The sequence below is a fragment of the Mesoplodon bidens genome (genome assembly GCF_964165515.1).
Source record: "Mesoplodon bidens genome assembly, chromosome: 7".
Classification (NCBI taxonomy): Eukaryota; Metazoa; Chordata; class Mammalia; order Artiodactyla; family Ziphiidae; genus Mesoplodon; species Mesoplodon bidens.
The window spans coordinates 86,225,443-86,247,881 of NC_138164.1; the positions used below are offsets into that span (position 1 = coordinate 86,225,443).

The 22,439-nt window shown below is 34.3% G+C and overlaps 1 protein-coding gene across 4 annotated transcripts in view; it reads right to left on the reverse strand.

The window, feature by feature from the left end:
* KIF18A (kinesin family member 18A) overlaps nucleotides 1–22,439 on the reverse strand; it is a gene marked incomplete at its 3' end in the record, with an annotated part of 105,028 nt that overhangs the window by 77,153 nt on the left and 5,436 nt on the right. For all 4 annotated transcript variants that reach the window (XM_081241333.1, XM_081241335.1, XM_081241334.1 and 1 more), the window contains exons 2-10: nucleotides 18,750–19,122; nucleotides 16,478–16,635; nucleotides 13,416–13,520; nucleotides 12,895–13,005; nucleotides 11,638–11,835; nucleotides 8,896–9,072; nucleotides 7,820–7,894; nucleotides 7,501–7,607; nucleotides 2,098–2,260 (exon numbers count right to left, since the gene is read on the reverse strand). In XM_081241333.1, the coding sequence (XP_081097459.1) occupies nucleotides 2,098–2,260; nucleotides 7,501–7,607; nucleotides 7,820–7,894; nucleotides 8,896–9,072; nucleotides 11,638–11,835; nucleotides 12,895–13,005; nucleotides 13,416–13,520; nucleotides 16,478–16,635; nucleotides 18,750–19,074 (1,419 nt within the window). In that variant the 5' untranslated portion in view covers nucleotides 19,075–19,122. The remainder of the gene's footprint in view (nucleotides 1–2,097; nucleotides 2,261–7,500; nucleotides 7,608–7,819; nucleotides 7,895–8,895; nucleotides 9,073–11,637; nucleotides 11,836–12,894; nucleotides 13,006–13,415; nucleotides 13,521–16,477; nucleotides 16,636–18,749; nucleotides 19,123–22,439) is intronic.

The window sequence follows — 22,439 nt, forward strand, 5'->3', positions numbered from 1 at the left end:
ATTTATGGGTTTCTTCATACATCAATCATATATCTCAATAAAGTGGTTTAAAACAAAGATAGTTTCAATAAGGCATAATAAATGTATATTCAGTAAATAAATTACTAATTTTGATAATATAGCTTAATAGCTACTTATAAATTCATAGCCATGATATATTTATTAATACTTTATGATTAATTTCTTAGCATATCACATCTTTCCCATTTCATAGGCTGACAAAAACCTAAAATGTTAGTTTTTTAAAGCACTATACTACTAAGTATAAAATAGTACTTAAAAATGCAATTAACCTTATCATCAATGAACACCAAACTAGGGGAAATCCAGTATTTTCAAAATGTTTATTTTTCTGATCTTTGGTGCTCTGGAGTTGCACACCGCCAAGTATACATTCTTTTATCCTGTTTAGAACTCATGTTTCTTGAATTTACATCTTATTCACATTTTAGTAGTCCTAGAAAATTCTGAGCCTTAGACTTTGCACATTATCCTTTGTTCTTTTGCACTAATGTATCTCCTTCAGAATATCTATTAGATGAATGCATGACTTTCTAGTCTGTCTTTCACATAGCAACATCTTGTTCACATCTGCTATCTTTTTATCCTGTATTTGGTGTGATTTCCTCAGATCTCCCAGTTCTTTAATTCTCTCTTTAGCTATATCTAACATGCATAAAAGGACAGGGATAAGAGCTCAGGCTCTGGAATCAGCTGGCTTGAGTTCAAATCATAGCTCTGACTCTATGAGCTGGGTAATCTTTGGCAGAATGACTTCTCTGTGCCTTGGTTTCTTCATCTTAATTACAAGGATAATAATATCACATAGCCCACAGGATTTTCTGAGAAATAAATGAGTTAATGTATGTGAAGTATTTAAAACATTGTCTAGTATTGTACCTATAAACTGAAATTTTAAGTTTCAGTAAATAAATCTTTACATTCTGGAAGTGTCATTTGTTTTCTTCTCATATATGTATGTTCTTTTTTTCTTTGATTCCTTTATTGTTAAGTCCTTCTTTGATGACTTAATTCATTTTTATAGGTTTTATCAGATTGCTATAGTATCTGACGTTTTGGGGATTCTGTCATATTTGCTAAGTCTGCTGACTTGCTTGTGGAGGACTGTTTCATGGGTTTTGTAAGTGTGGACAGTGAGCTCTCATTAGTGGTTTGAACTGAGGATCTGTTTCACTAGGCTGATTCTGCATTGCTTCCGCTCAGTTTCCTATAGATTATCACTGCTCTGATACCATTTTTCTGTGCTAATGTCTCACTTTAGGGATTTGCTAAATAAAACACATGGATTATAAAAGTATAATGTATAATGAAAATCTATAGTGAAAAGTATATCTATAATGACAGTCTTCAAATGAGACTTTTTTTTCTTACCCTAGGCTTGATTCCTTGTTTTCCTGTGCTACTTGGTAAAATGTTTTCTCCTGCTGTACTTCCAATATGAAGAGTGAAGGTCTCTGAGATTCCTGGCTTTATGTGGGGACTGTCATTTCTAACTCCCTGTCTCCCTCGGGCCCCTTACCTAAGTAGTGGTGTACATCAAAGCAGGGTAGTGAAAGTGGTCTGTGTGTGTGAAGGGGAAGGGCAGTGCACTACTACATTAAATAATAAAACTGATTAAAAGTTGATCTGGTTTTTTTTTTTTTAGCATTGATGCAGTGGAAACCGTAACAATGTCAGTGACAAAATATTCTTCCCTGGGGAGGAAAAAACCCTCCCACTGGTCTAAGTTGTAAACTATTGCCTGCATCTGGGGTGGACTGTTCTCACTGCCCCACCTTGGTACCCAACTCTCCCTGAGTGTGTTAACTACCTGTTAAGCATTCCATCATCCTCACAGAAGCAACAGTTATAACTGAGATTTTAGGGGTTTTGTTTCCTTTTTGTTTCTCACACCTAGGAATTTTTTTCTTGTAGACTTAACTATACATTTAAAACAATGTTTTCTATATTTCCTCCAGCATTTCCAGGTATTTGTAGAGAATGGGTGATTAAGCAACATCACCCATCAAATTTCTAGAATTATAAGTCCCCATGTTTTTACATTCTCTACAATCTAATGATAAAGTTATTAAATACCTTTTCTACTTTGTCTTCAGAACACATCATTTCTATTTGCTTATGGCACTGTTGTTGATAGAATGATTTAAGTTCATTTTCTTTAAGTAACATTTCTAACTTCAGATATTCTTGCCTGATTTCTTCTCGATTCTGGAACAAGCAGTTCAGAATTTCTTGAAATCTACCAAAAATAAAACACATAGAATCTCAGTATTTTGTGATAGATAATGCAAAGTTTACTTAAAGAAATGCACAGGAAACCATAAACAAGACGAAAAGACAATCCTCAGAATGGGAGAAAATATTTGCAAACAAAGCAATTGACAAAGGATTAGTCTCCAAAATACACAAGCAGCTCATGCAGCTCAGTATCAAAAAAAAGAAACAACCCAATCCAAAAATGGGCAGAAGACCCTAAATAAACATTTCTCCAAAGAAGATATACAGATTGCCAACAAACACATGAAAAGATGCTCAACATCACTAATCATTGGAGAAATGCAAATCAAAACCACAATGAGGTATCACCTCACACTGGTCAGAATGGCCATCATCAAAAAGTCTGCAAACAATAAATGCTGGAGAGGGTGTGGAGAAAAGAGAACCCTCTTGCACTGTTGGTGGGAATGTAAATTGATACAGCCACTATGGAGAACAGTATGGAGGTTCCTAAAAAAACCAAAAATAGAACTACCATATGATCCAGCAATCCCACTACTGGGTGTATACCCTGAGAAAACCGTAATTCAAGAAGAGTTATGTACCACAATGTTCACTGCAGCACTATTTACAACAGCCAGGACATGGAAGCAACCTAACTGTCCATCGACAGATGAATGGATAAAGAAGATGTGGCACATACACACAATGGACTATTACTCAGCCATAAAAAGAAACGAAACTGAGTTATTTGCAGTGAGGTGGATGGACCTAGAGTCTGTCATACAGAGTGCAGTAAGTCAGAAAGAGAAAAACAAATACCGTATGCTAACACATATATATGGAATCTAAGAAAAAAAAACACAAAAAACGGTCATGAAGAACTTAGGGGCAAGACGGGAATAAAGACACAGACGTACTAGAGAATGGACTTGAGGATATGGGGAAGGGGAAGGTAAGCTGTGACAAAGTGAGAGAATGGCATGGACATATATACACTACCAAACGTAAAATAGATAGCTAGTGGGAAGCAGCCGCATAGCACAGGGAGATCAGCTCGATGCTTTTTGACGACCTAGAGTGGGATAGGGAGGGTGGGAGGGATGCGCAAGAGGGAGGGGATATGGGGATATATGTATATGTATAGCTGATTCACTTTGTTATACAGCAGAAACTAACACAACATTGTAAAGCAATTATACTCCAATAAAGATGTTAAAAAAAAAAGAAATGCATGAACAAGAGAATATACACCATTCATAGAATTAGATTCAATGATAAACAGTAAATAGGTTTGAGTGACTGTTTTCCTATTAAATAACAAAAATGTTTGGAATGGGTTCTGAACTTTATTTTTACAGCACTGGGTTTCTTTCTCTCTCCTCCAAAGATCATGTTATTAAAAGATATAGGTATTTTAAGGCCTATGGTATTAGTCATACACTGTATTTTGTCTGCATAATCCAGTAGCTTACCAAAAATAAAATATTTTGTATGTAAGAAAAGGATGATAATGTGGACCTGTACTCTTCCAATTCATAAGGCCTCAGAAGCAACACAGTATATGTGTTCTTTTGGTGTTGGCTCACTGTGAAGAAATAAGCAGTGGGTGGCATAATCATATGGTGCCTCTATGGCACCCTAGAGAAAGTGAGATAGCCAATTTTTAGCTTTAGAACTTGTTACAGTGAAAACACACCATATGGTTAGGTACCCCCTACAGCTTGGCTAAGAGTCAGCTGACAATGCCAGGACCCAAAACATCCAAGTTTACAATGTGGTAAATCTAGGAAAAGCCCCTCCACTGTGCTTCCTCCAAAGGGCAATATAGATATAGGGAATCAAAGTTGGGGACTGTGACTCACATCTCCTGCAAATGCATAAAGACCTCAAGCTGAATCACTTCTATGAAAGCCCTAAAAGGAGCCTGCAATCCTGCATTCTCCAGGGTCAGCAGAATATTGGTCACAGATCAGGTCTGAGCTACAGTAACAGTATAAACAATCGCACATAGGCAAACAATTTTTCTCTCAAAGAAAAATTAACTTGAAGCTTTTAAAATAAAATGGTAACAAAGTATATGCATTTAAAAATAAAGTTTCTTTGGCCAGAATTTTGGATATATTTGTAAGGATCTGTGGTAAAAACACCGACAATTTACATCAGTAGTTCTTAATGAAACTATTGAGAATGAATATAAACCACAATACATCGACTTTACTGTAGTTTTGTCAAACTGATAAATATTTCATAGGAAGTATGTATGGACATTACAATTTCATTGTATTATATTACAACAAGGCTAAGGCCAATAAATGATATGATAAGTTATCTTTAGGTTACACCCAAAGATAATTTCTTAGTTTTTCTGGAACATTTCACCCAAGGACACAGTTAAATATTTGTCAATTTCAAAATTTTATGGTCCAGATTTATTTTAGTTGGTGGTGTATAGTTTAGGATGGAAGGAAGGGAATTAGTATCAAAGGTTTCTAGAGAGCTCTTTTTAAAAAAAAACTGTCATTTTTAAAACAGAGAGCCCTAAGGGATTGACTAACTATTTTCTAGTCATTTAAAACATTCAAATAGCTAGAAAACAAAAATCTTTGCCAATAATTTTAGGTGACATATGATAAACTCTAGACAATTTTCTTGGTATAGTCACAAGTGAAGTTTTATAAGTACTCTGTATAAAGAACAACTGTACTCTCTTTTTATGATGTTTTGAATATTATCTTTCCAAATAGCTTTAATAGAGAGCAAATACTGTAATATTCTTCCCTTTATCTGTTTAAACTTCATAAAAATATTATTTTCTAAAGAAACAAACTTCATGGCATTAAAAAAATTCTATGTGAAGTATGATCGATATGATAAAAGGTATTCCATATATTTATTTAAGGAGACAGATACTTTTGTGAGAAAATGACAAAGGCTATGGGGTATATAATTTTATTATTACCTGTTTTATAAATACAAGTAAATTATTTAACCTGTTGAGTGAATTAAAACTCAAAGTTTTTATTGTTGGTTAAGTCAAGTTGAAATGCAAAAAATATCCAAATAAGTGTTTATTTCATAGCTCAGGCCATCTCCTTCTTGAATCATTTTACCAGAAAGAAAGAGTCAATGACTTAAAGCCACATCAACTCCAGAAAAGTCTACCAATTTGTAAAGTTTTAATTGGTAACTAGATCTGGTTAAGCACCGCTGAGCAATTTTATGCAAGCAATGACTCCAAATTTGAGCAGTTGGTCACTGCTTTAAATTTCAAGAGACATGCATCACCGACAAGATATCTGGTTGCATGAGGACCAATCCCACATTTGACTAACAAAATATAATAACACAACTAATAATATAGCAGCGTTAAAAGCTTTCATTGTTAAGATTAAAGGAATATGAAGAATCATTTTGCTTAAGTTATTTTTTATAAGACACTGTAAAATTGGTAGAATATAACAAAAAGCATCTTAAGACTATTAAATATAACTTTATTTTGTCAATGGGTTGTTAGGGGGATTAATAGAAAATAATTTAAATACTTTAGGAAATCTCTGGTATAAACAGAGCTATTGTACTATAACAATACATAGGTCAACTTTATGCTGTATGAAAAATGGACTCATTATCACTGATAGAGAGAAATAACTGTTTAATTACTTCTTATGGTATTTGTAAAATAGCATAGCATGGGAGCAAAGAATTAATACTTGAAAGAGATGATATATATTTCTTGCCCTTATCTGTAAGTTAGAAAACAATACCTCACTTCAAATTTCAGAGTTGTTGTAGTGCTCAGATGAAATTAATGTGGGCCTAAAAATCATCAAAATCTACAAAGTCAGCTACTAACATAAAGTGTTATTTTATTAGAAGAAGTTATCTTAGCATCTGGGGTCAACTGAGGCAGAAAAAATGATTTTTTTCAAATCAAGGATATTTTATATAAACGTCAATACACAAATCCAATTTTTAAAAAGTGTTGTACTTGAAAGTAGGTTGAAAATCACTACCAACTAGTCTTCCTTATGTACCCTAAAACATCTTCTACGAACTCAAGAGTTCCAAAACAGTATGAATAATCAGTGGCTTAAGATGTGGTTAGTTTCTCATACTAATGATAATAGAAGATTAGCTTTGGAGAATAATTACTCAATTTTAATCAAAGGTGAACAGATTCCTTTCCTACAGGGCCTCTTAGAGCTTTTAATATGCTGATGTACTTTGGAAACCTCTTAGATTCCTTAAGTAAGGAATAATTTTCAAACTTGTTTGATCCAAGAATTCCTTACTGTCTGCTTAGAACTACTGAAGATTTACAGCTTTTGAACTATTGTCCCATCAGGACAACTTGGAAATTGTCTCAATTACTTAGGAAAAAAGTACTTGAAAGTACTGTATTACAGCTTTCTTTTTTTAAAATTTACCTGCTAAAAGCTTAGAGTGAACAGATAATATTTCTGTGTCAATTTATATCACTGAGAGATGTCCCTTCAAATAATTAACTGCTTAAACTCAATTAAGTGGCTTATTAGAGTTATATAAAGTCAGGAAAGGGTAGGTACGATTTACATGAACCATGTAAATAATGATAATGCCAGATGCGATTGCTTGAATGTTTGTGTCCCCCCAAATTTATATGTTGAAACCTAACACCCAAGCTAATGGTATTGGGAAGAGAAGCCTTTGGGGGGTGATCAGGTCATGAGGGCGGAGACCCTATGGATGGGATTAGTGCCCTTATAAAAGAGCCTCCAGAGAGATCTCCCTCTCTTTTGGCAATGTGAGGATTCAAGGAGAAGTCTACAGTGTGGAAGAAGGTCCTTAACCAACCATGCTGGCACCCTGATCTAGGACTTCCAGCTTCCAGGACTATAAGAAATAACTTTTTGTTTGTTTGTTTAAACACTACCCAGTCTGTGGTACTTCGTTATAGCAGCTAGAAGGGAGTAAGACATCACAGAAGAAAAATATGGAAACTACTAAAAACCAATTTCATAAGTGGCATAATTGGCTTTACTTTCTCCATCTTATACCTAAGACCTGGTTCTCATTATCTGTATAATCACAGTTAAAATTACCTGACCTCCAATGTGTGCAATATAAGACCAATTCAGTGACTTTCTGAATTCAGTTGAGAATATATACAGACATACAACAAATGATGATGATAACAAAATATCTGACTAAATTTTAAACTTTAAATAGCTGACTGAATTTCACAAAATCCTCAAACTGAGATCTTAATGTCAATTTTACCTTTCAATTTCTTTTTCCTGAGGGTTTGAAATCATTACTTTGTTATTTTCATCAGTAAAGGCTTTCTGTTCTTCATAGGCCTTTAGTTTTTCTTTTAACATTAAAATCTAATAGAGAGAAACAGTAGTTAAAATACAAAACAAATTATTTGTCTCCATTATACGTGGCCACAGAAAAATTTCAGCTGTGAAAAATAACTGAACAAGCAAGATTTCAATTATAAAAGAAAAGCAAATCAAAGTTTTAGACAGTAAAGATTGCAGAATCCCATAAATGAGGAACTGAGGGAGATTAGCAACAATGTAAAGAGGAGACATACCTCTTGCTTCTGTTCATTACAGATCTTTACATACTGAGTTATATGATTGTCGAGGTTAAGAACATTGCTCTTCAACTGTTAAAAAATAGAAATTATGATTGCGTATATATAGAGATAAAAATCACAGTTATATACATGAACAAAATAGCATTATAGCCTCATTAATTCAGTTCCATGAATCCAGAATTTGTGACAATTATGATCATTTGACAATTATAATCAATTATGTTCATGTTTAAAAATCTATGACAAGAGGATATGTTGAGCACATTAATACTGAATTTATAAAAGAAACTCCCTTACTATCTGAGAAAAGGTACTTTAAAGAACTTGCAAAACAGTCATTCACATAAAAATTGCCCACTTTCTTTTTCTGGTCCTTCGACCACCATACCAGCTGAACTCTATGTCTATTCCAACCCTGAGATCCTGTGATTTTACACATACATCATGTTTGACTTACATTTTAAAAAATTACCCCAAATTATTGGCAAAAATACCAACCTAACCAATCATTATTATATTGCTCTAGCTACACAGATTGGTTACATCAATATGTAACGTCAATATCATGAATGTGACAGTAAATTGTCTTAAAAGAGCTATTTACTTTATAAACTGAGGCAGATATTATATCTACTTTACAGATGAAGTAACTAAGGCTTGGAGAGATTAGCAAACATGTCCAAAGTTTTCGGGTAGAAAGTGTTGGTGCTGGGTTACAGAAGAGCATCAGTCTTGGCTGTAACAAATGTGTTAAAGCCTTGACCAGTTACACCAGGGTGCCATCAAAATATCATGTACCATGATGTGAAAAAGGTTAGAAAGAAAGTCACTAAAACATCCTAGCTCCCCAAAAGACTAAATAATACTATTTATTATATATGAAATCAAGATGTTTAATGGTTTAATTGTCCCAGTGAATGCTCAATTAACCAGATTAGTAAAGACATTTCTAGCCCTGATTCCTAACTCATTAGTAGAAGTACATCTCTAATTCATCTTTTGCTATAAGTATAAAAAAGAAAAAAATGCACCCAGTACTCTTACGACAAAGGCAGAGTAAACAGACTTACAGAAGATTTAATGTCCTTTGCACGGTTAGCATACTTAAGAGTGTTATAGGTGTCATCATAGAACACAGAGGAAGGACTAACAGCAGCTATCATTATAGTTTGACAGTTTCCTCCAAGAGAGTCCTTTAACAAGCGAGTGAGCTTACTATTTCTGTAAGGAATATGCTGATTCTTTCTCTGAAAGAACAAAAAAAGAATTCTTATGTCATTTTCTACATTCAAATGTAAACCTGCTACCATTTCACTATAAGAATTTAAGCACTGCTCAACTTTGCCCAGACTTATGATATAATTGGTGACCGAAATGATGATAATGAATCTTATGGAACTATTCAGTGAATATATAAAACAAATTTCCCATTAAAAGATTATATCTCTATCTGATTAAGTATGAACTTTAGTTAATCATAAAATATCAGTATTGTTTCATTAGTTGTGATAAGTGTACCGTATTAATGTGAGATGTTAACAACAGAAGAAACTGAGTGTGGGGTATATTTAATAAAATCTTCCTGTATTATCTTACCAACTTTCCTGTATCTAAAACTATTAAAAACCAAAATGGTTATTAAAAAAAATCTCCATTTTTTAAAAAGAAATTAAAATACAAAAGTAATATATGCCCTAGAGAAATATACTAGAGGCATAGTAAGAATTCTGTATGGCATAGAGCTACTTCTCTTTAAATTACCATCTAACATGAATACAAAATAAATTATAATTATTATCTTACAGATATTTATCTGAAAGCACAACCACAGTTCTAAGAGAATTTAATTTTTCTAGGTTTTCTTTTACTTAAAAGATACAGTTCTGATTTTAAAGTAAAAAATTTTCCAAACGCTACCACTTCCATATAGAAACAGAGCAGTATAATGTTAAACTAAAAACAACCTTATGCTATCCAATGTAAATCTTTCATATTACAGAAGAGAAAAACTAAGCTAAGCAAAAAGTGACATGACTTGCCTCAGGTCACATGGCTGGTAATCCGCAGAGTTAGAAACAGGCCCTAGTCTCCCAACTCCCAGTAGTACTACGCTTTCCACCATAACAGTCTTTCCCAAACAGTGTGGAATGTGCACAGCTGGTGCTATTTGAATTGATTTTGCATGTACAAGACATGCATTAAACACTGACTAATAAATGACTCAACAGGAGTCAATTACTAAAAATTTAGTCAGTATATGGAAAAAATACTATGAATGGCTGAAGTTTAGGAGATTAGTCTCTGTACCATGTTATCTGCTTACATGTTTTGAGATTTTAACTTAGAATACAAAATATATTTTGCAGGCTTCCCTGGTGGTGCAGTAGTTGAGGGTCTGCCTGCCGATGCAGGGGACACGGGTTCGTGCCCCAGTCCGGGAAGATCCCACATGCAGCGCAGCGGCTGGGCCCGTGAGCCATGGCCGCTGAGCCTGTGCGTCTGGAGCCTATGCTCTGCAATGGGAGAGGCCACAACAGTGAGAGGCCTGCGTACCGCCAAAAAAAAAAAAGATATATATATATATATATGTATATATATATATGTATATATATATATACATATATATATATTTTGCTCTGTAATATTCATGTGATTTCAGTAACTTGCCCTTTTAGAAAAGACTTCCCAAATCATTTTAATGTACTTTATACTTTATCAAATTGCAACATTTTGAACAGTTTAACGGTAATTTTCCTAAAGCTTCTGAGCCTGGTTTGAACTTAAATTATCATATTTTAACTTTGAAAAAAGGAAGTCATTTTTACAAATACAGAAGTTATCAAATATGCTGTGTTCCTGTAAGCACTTCTGGCATATAGTAGATGTAAACTATTTTTTAATGCCCCAGAAGCATCTAGCAAACATTATCCTATTAGGTAATTTAATTACATTTTAACTCCTCTTCCTCTTTAAGAAAAATCAACTCTCTTTAATATTTAAACCAATTTTATAGTATATATATATATAAAATACTAACCACCAGAGTTTAGTTTTTCTAAAATGTGTTTTTTGTTTTCATGCCAATTCAATTATCATGCTTATTATGTAGTGATCATTAAATGGTCATTTAAAAAATCAAATTCAAAATAAATGATGAGAAGGTATAATAAAATATTAACTATCAATCTGATATTCAATACTTTTCATTCAACAAATTCTGATTATAAAGCTAGAAGTTAAAAAACAAAACAAACAGGGACTTCCCTGGTGGTGCAGTGGTTAAGAATCTGCCTGCCAACGCTGGGGACACGGGTTCTATCCCTGGTCTGGGAAGATCCCACATGCCGCAGAGCAACTAAGCCCGTGTGCCACAACTACTGAGCCTGAGCTCTAGAGGCCACGAGCCACAACTACTGAGCCTGTGTGCCACAACTACTGAAGCCCACACGCCTAGAGCACGTGCTCCGCAACAAGAGAAGCCACTGCAGTGAGAAGCCCGCGCACCGCAAGGAAGAGTTGCCCCCACTCACTGCAAGTAGAGAAAGCCCATGCACAGCAAAGACCCAACACAGCCAAAAATAAATAAATACAAAATAAATTTATAACAAACAAACAAAACCCAAAAAACCCCCAAAGTTTTATTTGATATACTAGGTTCTCTGAGGTCTTTGCTCTTTATGTAAACCTTATTGTTACATTCTTGAAATTTGATTTATAATAGATCTTTAAGACAATTATATTAAATGATATCTTTCTGGGAAGTATAAATATTTCAGTATTTCAAAATACTTAAATAAACATATAGTACCTACCTTTGTATCTGCTAAGGCATTGATAACATTCCCAAGAGCTAAAAGTGATCGATTAATATTTGTGCCTTCTATAAACCGGGTCCCTTTAGCACTGGTAGAACTGGCTCTTTCAGACCCTGCCAGGTCAATGAGTGACATCTTGGCAATTCGGACATTTTGATTGATACTTGCTGTTTTATCTTGTTGTCTCAAATAAATCTTTTTGAAATCACAGGAGAATAGGGAAAATGAGGATTAGATTTAACAAAATTAAAAGAGAAATACACTTTATTTTTAAAAGAGCATGAAATCAATTATTTTTATTTTAAAGACATAATGAACAAGGTATAACTTGACTGGCTGATATCCAAGAGTACCAGAAGTAATTACCAAAGTTGAGAAAAATTTGAAACCGAAAAGACTTCCTATATGTGCACTAGAGGGCAAAAAACTCCTGGCTTGATAGAAGGTCAAAACAACTGCCACTTGTATTCTGGTAACACTTAAAAGCAGGGTCTAAGACATTTTGGGGAAATCTCAGTGTCCCTGATAAAGATTTCTCTCAAGATTACTGATAAATGAAGAGTCAGTGGTAAGAAGAGAAAAGATTAATAAAATTTTGTGGACTAGAGACTTTCCGAATGACTTGGTTTCCCCTGATTTGAATTCTTTCAACTATAACAATTTCTTTCTATTAGATGAGTTCCACAAAGCATAATCCAGAATAAAGATGTATAATCATTTGAATTTTAACAGAACTAGAAACTACAAATAATAACTACTAACCTATGCTTTAGGTTTTTCTAGAATGGTATTCCTAAAAAGCACTGTATCAACTGAATCACACACTTCCTTAAGGAATGCAACTACTTACATGGTCACTATGGTGAAATCTTTTAAAAAGTGAATCAGTATCTCCCCAATTTATTGGTTCTATAAATCTAAATCTATAAAGAGAAAGTCTGCTCTGAATATAAGACTATCTTTTGTAAAGATTAAATATTTTCGCCAATTAAAGAAAAGGAAAGAAAACCTCTAATACTACCACTTTACTATCATATTTTCACACAGGTAAAAATTTACATCTAACTTACATAATCTAAATTCTAAATATTCTTGATAGAATCTTCTCAAAGCTTCAAAGTAAAGGAAGTGCTGAGAAGTAGAGAAGTCCACAGATGAAGTGATATTTTTGTATGTGTGAAAATTACTGTTCATAAATTTGGCTTCATTTATTTTAAATTCGATTTTAAGAGCTGTAGTCTAGTGACCTGTTACCTGGAAAACAGCATGAGAACGAGAAGATGTAGCATTCATATCAGTGGGATGCTGTGTCCTGTTTTTGTTTCCATTATCCAATAACTGTAAAATTTCCTCTGAGGATTTGGGCTAAAGAAGTTGAAGGAGAAGAAAAAATACCCCAATTAACCACTGATCTTTAAAATTTTTAATAAACCATCAACAAGCAAGAAGGCTTTTAAAGGTAAAATAAGTAAGAAAATATTTTCCATAAATTAAATCCCATTAAATATTGACTGTATCATTTGCTTAGTACTTTGGTGATATATGAAAAATAAAAGATAAAATCTAATCTCTCTGAGGAGATAAAATATAAATATATTAAGCAGAATAATATACTCTATTAAATGTTCAAGTAGACTTTTAAAAGGAAAGCCCATTTGATTATTTCAAAGGGAAACAAAAGACTATAGATATACCCTGATTATTTTAAAATAAGTAAATGGCTAAATAACCATACTTGCTATTTGAACAAGCCAAAAAGAAGTTTATAAACATACCTGATGTAAAGTTAGTCCCTGAACAACCACCCCTTTTTGGGCATCTTCCCGGACAGCAAGTGGCCCTGAATTTACTAAGAGGTCACGAATCTGTTCATTATATACCTTAAAATAAAAAGAACTCCTTTAGCATTGATGATGAAACAATAGCGATAGCATCACACAAATATACACACATTGCTGATTTAAGGTTATATTAGAGAAGCAGCAGCTCATTTCTATTCATCTCACCCCTTCTATCACACATTGCTATTACTTTCCTAACGTCTGAGAAAATGGAAGAGTTTGATTACCAGCACTTGAACTTAAAATTTAAAGGTGGAGTCATTATACCCTCCTCCCATAATTCCCAATTTGATGACTACAGTGAAACAGAAATAGGATAGCTGGAATTGTCTTTTCCTATTTCCTGGAAATATACGGACACATGGTCTTAGGAAACTCTAGTGAATTTGAAATGTAAGTTATATGGAAGTACCATGGTTCTTACTGGAGAAGATATTTATAGTTTCATGATGTCCAAGTAATCCAAACTTTTTAGAGTTTAAAAGTTAAATAAAAACCATACTCAAAGATAAATGATATTTATTTCATTTATCCTTCAATTACATTAAGTTTAACATGTGATGATAATTCCATAATGGGACCCCGACCCCCCCCAAATTGAATGATGAGGAAACTGAGGCCCTAAGAGTTTAAGTGATTTGTCCAAGTTCACAGTCACAAAGGTAATAGGATAGCATGAGAACAAGAAGATGTAGCATTCATATCAGAGCAGGGATCAGAGCCTGATATCCTCACTCTACTGCATGGCACTGAATACACATCTGTGTTTTAAATCTCTGGCAATTTTTTTTTTTTAGTAATTTCTGTAAATAACGTACAGTAATAATACAATTGCCTTGATTTTATGAATTTACTAAAGATACTAAGTTTTCTACGTGCCAACAAAATGACAATTACACATATATAAGATTAAAAAACATATAAAATTGTCTTTAAGAATTATTTTGTGTAAGTTATATCCATGTTCTAATAAATAGCTCACAGCGATAATTCATTGATGGCATAATTTTCTACAATGAATGATAACCATTTTTAAATGTAATAAATTCTTAGAAGTAGTAAAATGATAATATGAAGAGATAATTTTTTAGTTCTTATTCTTCTGATAAGCAACAGTCACTTTTTAAATGATTCCCCTTATCCACTTCAATCATACAAAATATATAATTAGACAATTACTCTCAAGCTGGTCTATGCATCAAAATCACCCGGGAGCTTTTAAAATACATAGATGCCTCAGCCACAATCCAGACCTATTAAATTAAAATGTCCAGGGGGTGAGGCCTAAGCATGTCTATTTTTAAAAAGCCCCATAGCCAATTTTGGTGTACAGCCTGAATGGAAAACCGTTAGATTAGATATTGCCTTACCATTAATAAAATGAAAGATTAAAAAAAAGGGAAAACAATTAAAAACATTATAAAAATAATCAAACTTCAAAATTCTCCCAGTTATAAAAGGATCTAAGGAAGAAGTAATGAATCCTGCCATGCTCTCTTCCTGATTAAGTTCGGAACAATTCTTTTCAATATGTAACTATAGAAAATGAGTTTTACTTCTCTTTTATCACCAAGTTCTATAGACTGACAAGAAAATTTTTAGCAACATAATCTTGATCAATTTTTGAAATGTGAAGAAACTCTCTCAGTAGAAACCAAACAATAACATGTCAACAAGAGCAGTAAAAACTAGAAATTCACTCTTTGACATCACAAATAAATAGGCAGTAAAATCAGAGATTTATGTTTCTGCACTGGTTTCTAAAACACTACCTGAACACAAAGTTAGAGTGACAGTCACTTAGTTATGATCTGTTGAATGTCAGCTATTAAGAGGTTAGGAGGGCTCAAAGAATGATGGAGTATGTCAAAAAAACACAAGAGACAGCATGAAGGAGACTCACCTAGCCAAATCTGGCACAATTTGAACATACAGAAATTGCTTAGAGAAAGGGATTATAATCTACTGAATAATGTTAAGAAGCCATAAGTCTACACTGATACAGTAGAGGAAAGGGAAAGCTCTTCCTTATAGTAGAAAGCCAATGAATAAATGTAGAAGAAATGATGGAATTTAAAAATCAGTATCATCTGTCATCATGATAGTAATTGATTTAGGCATGAATCATCAGTGGATGCTAAAACTAACAAATTAAAGTTTGAGGGGTCAGAGGATATTTACATTGTTTCCCTACAAGTTACTTATTAATTATAAAGTGTAAAGTAGTACCTTTACAGTGGAAAAACTTTGCAGACACTGGCATAATGAAACTGATCAGTTAACATAGCTAGTAATGGGACTAACTAATTACATAAGCCTCTTGATATGTTATAAAAGAAGAACTCATCATCACTTCTGTGGTGTTCCTGCCTGCCAGGGCATAACCTGAATGTAATCATGACAAATCCAAACTAAAAGTTTTACAACAGCAACATAAAATACAGAGAAAAAAAAAATCCAGATTAAGGGGACTAAACAGATGAATTGCAAATGAATGCAATCTTCGATCTTAGATTTTCTTTTCAATAAAGGGCATTACTAGAACAATTAGCAAAATCTCATTAAGGTCTATAGATTAGATAAAGGTGTATCATTGTTAATTTCCTGATATTGATTACTATTCAGTGGTTATTTAAGAAATTTCCTTTTCTTACAAGTCTGTAACTTAAACAGTTGAAAAAAATGCATATACACACAGAGAGAGAAAGCAAACGTAGTAAAATGTTAACATATTGGGAATCTGGATGAAGGGTATCTGGAAGTTCTTTGTACTAATCTTGCTACTTCTGTATAAGTCAGAAGTTATGGCAAAATAAAATGCTTAACAGAAAAAGAGTAAGATCCATAACAAATACCTAAGACTAGGAATTGTAATGATTTTATATATTTATAAGAAAATTTCTGCATGATAGAATAATTTGAATGGACCATGGAATTTCTTAAAAAAAAATTCTCAATACTATTGATTAATCTAAAGAATGATATTGCCAACTTACCTCCAGATAAGAAACTGCAGTACTACATACTTTCTCTTCTTTAATCTCATCCATGGATTTGTAAAGGTCTAACATTGTTTGATACATCACTCCAGGTTCAGCAGCTGATCCTAGCATTGTGTGGGTCTTCCCAGCTCCAGTGGCACCATATGCAAGTACTGAGTTTTTATGAAAAGGGATCAAAGCTTTGTTATGACATATAACATTACTGTATCTACTGTCTAGTGAATACTTCCATCTGGATATCCTGAACAGTAACTTTAAATCCAACAGATCCAAATTAATTTATAGTCTTATTTTTAAATCCTGGCAATTTCAGCACAAGTCTACTTTTACTCCTATATTCTCTATTGATTAATGGTAACTTCATCCACCCAACCGCCCCCCACATGTTCCCTTTCTTCTACAACAATCACAAATTTTAATCAATTATCAGTCTCCCTACCTATTAGTCTCAATCTTCTTTAACAAATCCCTTAGAATTTGTACAGTTGTTTTTAAGAAAACAAAATATGAATATGTTAAACCTTCTTATTAATTGTTCCACAGTCCCACATGAGAAAGTTCAAATTCTTCACCTAGAAATAATACTAGAGACTCTAAGAGAAGATCCCTGCATATCTCTCCAGACTATTTCTTCCTTGCTGTGCTTTGGCATACTAGATTATCTGAAGTTCTCCACATGTGCTGCTCCCTTTTGAGTCCACTGCCTTTGTCCTGGAGAGTGCCTCTACTTAATCCACCTGGAAAACTTCTACCTGCACTAAATACTCAGCACAAAAGTCACTTTCCTGTGCCTTCCCTAACTGTCTTAGGCCGAAGTGGCTACTCTCTCATTTGAGCCCTCAGTGTATGCTTACATCCTTTTACTTCTAGCATGTATCATACTGTATTTCTAACTGTGAGCTCCACCAAAGTGGAGGCTATGTATCCTTCCCACCTAGCAAGTGACTTGGCACAAAGCAGGTACTCAATACCAGTTTGCTGAATTCCAGATAAAAGCCATTTATAAAATTCCTTTTAAAATGTTTGTTTTAGGCAAATTACTTTGTTTTCAAGACTCTATCCAGTACAATAGAACAGTGATGCATTTCTTCAAATGCAAAAAACAAAGGAAAAAACCACTCTGAATTACATATTGCAAATACCCAACATAATATTCAGTTAACGCAATAAGTCTTTGAGAATTATTTTTATAGGTTAAATCTCTCTGCTAAGTTCATTAACAAACTACAAAAATACTTTTCAGTAGAATGGATTAAACTGATGCATGTTTCATTTTGTTCTATTTTATATAAGCTAGTAGTACATCAAGAAGTCTTAAGATAGCTGGATAATATAAAGTAAAACCAAGAAGAAACCAAAGATTCAGTATTACTTTGGTAGAGATTTTTTCATTTGGAGTCAAGAGAAATTTTTTAAATCTCTAGAGACAATATGAAGTTTCATGAATGAGGAAAAGAATATCTGCTTAAAAATGAGAATCAAAGTAGGTCTAATCAATAAACCACATTCCATTCTTGCCTGATCTAGAGGGTAAGTCTTCTGTAATAAAAGTGAATGAGTCAGTGAAAGACAGTAAACATGTAACAGTTTTGGGGTGTCTTAAAGAAAATGCCATAAATTATGTTAACTACAAAAATAAGATATTAATAATGGTGTGCAGTGCCTGGTAAGCATTCAATTAACTGGCATTTTGGAGATTTCTCTTTCTAGGAAATCAACAGAGCCATTTTGAAAGGCAAATTATTATAGGTCTATCGAGAGCACTAAAGATGCTTTTTTGGGCTGAAAATATGCTAAAACAGCATGATACTCATGATACTCAACATGGGCTTTAAAGATTTTTACTTCAAGGTACTACAAAGAAAAAAATGGTGCTATGAAGAAATTGCCAAATGTTCAGAAATGTCCCACTATTCCCCAGGGATAGACAGTTGTATCAGTGAACATTGGGAATATTTATGAATACAAATTGTGAGAAATCTGGTATCAATTACCAGAAGCACATGGTGTTAAAACATAAGAAATTGAAAGGATGACCATCTATAGGAACCAAAGCAAGACCCAGGAAAAGTTTCACAAATGATATATGTTATATATGATGACTAAATTTCAAAGAAAATCTACATTTACAGTGAACTACTAAAGAATTTTTAGCAAACAAGCACCTTAAAATTGATTATGTTTAGAAGAAAGGGTCAAGTAGATGTCTGTTTTAATATAAAACTGAAATCAGATGGAAACATCAAATCCCAACCGAAACAATTACCTGTGCAATTATATCCATTCAAAAAACTACGAAGAATTGGCTTAGTAGTGTGTTCAAAAACTTCCAACTGAGTTGAAGTTTCATCAAAAACAGCATCGAATACAAATTTAAGGTCCTTATTTTGTCTCTTTGTAATATCTCGATTTATAGTTCTCTTTCCATGGAAAAAACTGATTTCTTCTTGCTTGGGATCAAAAACTAGAATATGCTTATCTACAACATGGACCACTTTATGGAATCCAGATGCCTTTTCCTTTGTGTTCTCAGGACGCACACGAACAACTACTTTCATGTGATGACACAGGTCTTCCTCAGTGACAGACATTGTTGATTATCTTGGTTCCTTTGTTTATGTGAATGGTTGAATATTTCTCTGAAATTAAAAAGTATTAACAGTAATTCTACTTGTATGCAAAATGACTAGCATATAGTACTTATTAAATAAAGAAAGGTGTTAATTTTGTTCCACTCATCTAGTAAATGTTACTGGAAATCCTTGGTTCAAAACCCTCCAGTGGTTATCTTATTCAGAATTGAAGTTCTGTTAATGGCCTACATTTTTCACCTCATGTCCTATTGCTTTCCTCTTTGCTCATTCTATTCCAGCTAACACACCAAGTGCCCCAATCTTGATCTTTCTGCTAGCCATTCTCTCTATCATAAAGTGCTTTCCTCAATAACTACATGACTAACTCCTTCACTTCTTTCAAGTCCTGGTCCAAATGTTGCCCCTTCTGCCCATCCTTATTAAAATTGCCAACCAAATTCCTAATCACCCTTATACTGTTCTACTTTTTCCCCAAAGCACTTACCACCTCCTAATAGAATGGGTATTTTTTACTTATTTAGCATGTTTGTTGTCTACTTTCTCTCTTCTAGCTAAACTATAAGCCCTTTAAGGGCATTTTTTTAAATCTGTTTTGCTTATCAATGCTTTCCAAGCCTAAAACAGTGCCTGGCACATGGTAGATACTATAAATACTTGATGACTAAATAAATTAGTGAATACCAAAAGGCTTTCTTTTTTTTCTTGGTCTTAACTTTTTGATCCTAGATTATTTTCTGGATAGTTGAGATTCCTAAATTGTTTTTCTTTATTAGTTTATCCTTACTTTTCTTGTTTTTATGTGAGGTAGTCATATAGTCAGACAATACTTTTTGAACCTGCTGTCACTGATGTACCTTAAACTTACATCATTATAGAGCAGAGACTAGGATCTCTATTCAGAGATTAGGATCTCTGAATACACAGTTGGGGGAATATACTATCTCTGTCACCTTCATACCTGGGCTAGCTAACTGACACATCCCTGGAACTATTTTTACCCCTATGGGTCTCTGAGATACAGGCAGAGATAAGCCTGGTTGTGTCAATTTCCACTGCCAAGAGATTTGCCGCCAAGATCACTTTTATTAAAAATAGCTCATAAGCCAAAGCTCTCCCTTCATTACCTTAATATGATTCTGAGAGATCCTTTCTTGTCCATTCCTGTGATCCAAACTAAAATAGTATCAGAGCCCTTGGGAAAAATCAAAGCTAGCTTTTTGGGTAGCCTATACCTGTGACTTTATATGGTTTAGCTACAAAGTTTGAGTTGAAGTGGAAGCCCAGGTTCTGACTAATATTTCAGAGATTTATCAAGTTACTGTATGTGTGTGTCATTTAATTTTTTGTATTGTGACATAATCTGATTACTTTCACTGCTGACATACTTTAGAAAATAGAAACTAGTGGGGCCATTGAAGTACTGTAGACAAGAGATGATGCTGTCAGCTCAGAACAGGGTGGTGGTCAGATTTTGGATGTACGTTAAAGGTAAAGAAAAAAGAATTTCCTGATAGATAGATGTGGGGAATGAGAGAAATGATTCAAGAATAACTCCCAAGTTCTTGGCCTGAGTGTTGGAAGAATAGAGTAGCCATCAACCGAGATGGAAATATCTGAGGGTAGAGCAGCTTTTGGGGGGAAGATCAGGAGTTCATTCTGGATATCTTGAATTTGAGATTTTTTTTTTTTTTTTTTTTTTTTTTTTTTGCGGTACGCGGGCCTCTCACTGTTGTGGCCTCTCCCGTTGCGGAGCATAGGCTCCTGCCGATGCAGGAGACGCGGGTTCGTGCCCCGGTCCGGGAAGATCTCACATGCCGCGGAGCGGCTGGGCCCGTGAGCCATGGCTGCTGAGCCTGCGCATCCGGAGCCTGTGCTCTGCAACGGGAGAGGCCACAGCAGTGAGAGGCCCGTGTACCGCAAAAAAAAAAAACAACAAAAAACAAAAACATTTAGGGGGAACTTTTAAAGCAAGGAGGAGAGGATGATCAATTGTGCTAAATACTGCTAATAGGTTAAGTACTTACTAATAAGTAATCAGGGGATTTGGCAACATGGAGACAAACAAAAGCAATTTTGGGGGAATGGAATGGTAGGACAAAGGTCTGAAGAGAAGAAGACTCAGATAGCAAATATAGGAAATACTACCGCAAAAGTAAGCAAAGAAATGGTGTGGGTGGATTGTTTGTTTCCTAAAGTGGAAGAAATAACAACAATGATAAAGCTAAAATATGTCATAAAATCATATACTTTTGGAAAGAATTCAAATAAGGCCAAAGCAATCTAAAAGCAAAAGACACTGGACACAGCACCCCCTTTTTAGGACTCTGTTCTTCCCCAGAATTGGAACACTGAAGAGGAAAGGATGGTCATTTGGATTCTAACAGTGAGGTCCCACGTGAATTGCTACTCCACTCTTTCTTCACCCTTGAGCTTCTGTCTAGCCAACCCCCACAGAGTACCTATACCCCACTTCTGTGACCTTGGACAAGTTACTTAGCCTCACTGAGTCTCAGGTTTCTCATTTGTATAAAAGGAATAATACCTAATAGCTGTTGTGAAGGCTGAAAGAGATAACAAGTATTAAGTGTATGAAGGCATTCAATAAATGCCAATTCTCTTCCTTATCTGCCCCTCTTCCTGCCTCTTCTTCCCAAAGATACTGGTCCATCTTTTTAGTTAGTGTTTCCCAATGAGCTTATCACTGGCACTTTGGGTAGGACAATTCTTCCTTATTCGGAACTGTCCCAGGTATTAGAGGATGTTTAGCATTTCTGATTCCTGTCTATTAAAGGCTAATAGAGTGTCACATTCTTTGTATTACCAAAAACTAACCTCTATACACATTTCTAAAAGCTTTTAGAAATGTTCAACAAATGCCTTGATTTTAACGGATACACTTTTTTTTTTCAATGATAGATAAAATACACACAAATGAAATGGTTAAAAAAACATATATAAAACATCAGGTGATTATTTCAAAACAGATCTTAGGGGACTTCCCTGGTGATCCAGTGGTAGAATCCGCCTTCCAATGCAGGGGATGAAGGTTTGATCCCTGGCCGGGGAACTAAGATCCCACATGTCATGGGGCAACTAAGCCTGTGTGCCACAACTACTGAGCCCATGCACCACAACTGGAGGGCCTGTGCCGCAACTACAGAGGCGACGCACTCTGGAGCCCGTGCCACAACTAGAGAGAAGTCCACGTGCTGCAACAAAGAGCCTGCGCACCACAATGAAGGTCCCTCGTGCCGCAACTAACACCCGACTCAGCCAAATAAATAAATTAATTAATTAAAAGAAAACAAAAAACAAAACAAAAAACAGATCTTAGCTTGGAAGGTATCTCTTGTTAATTAATT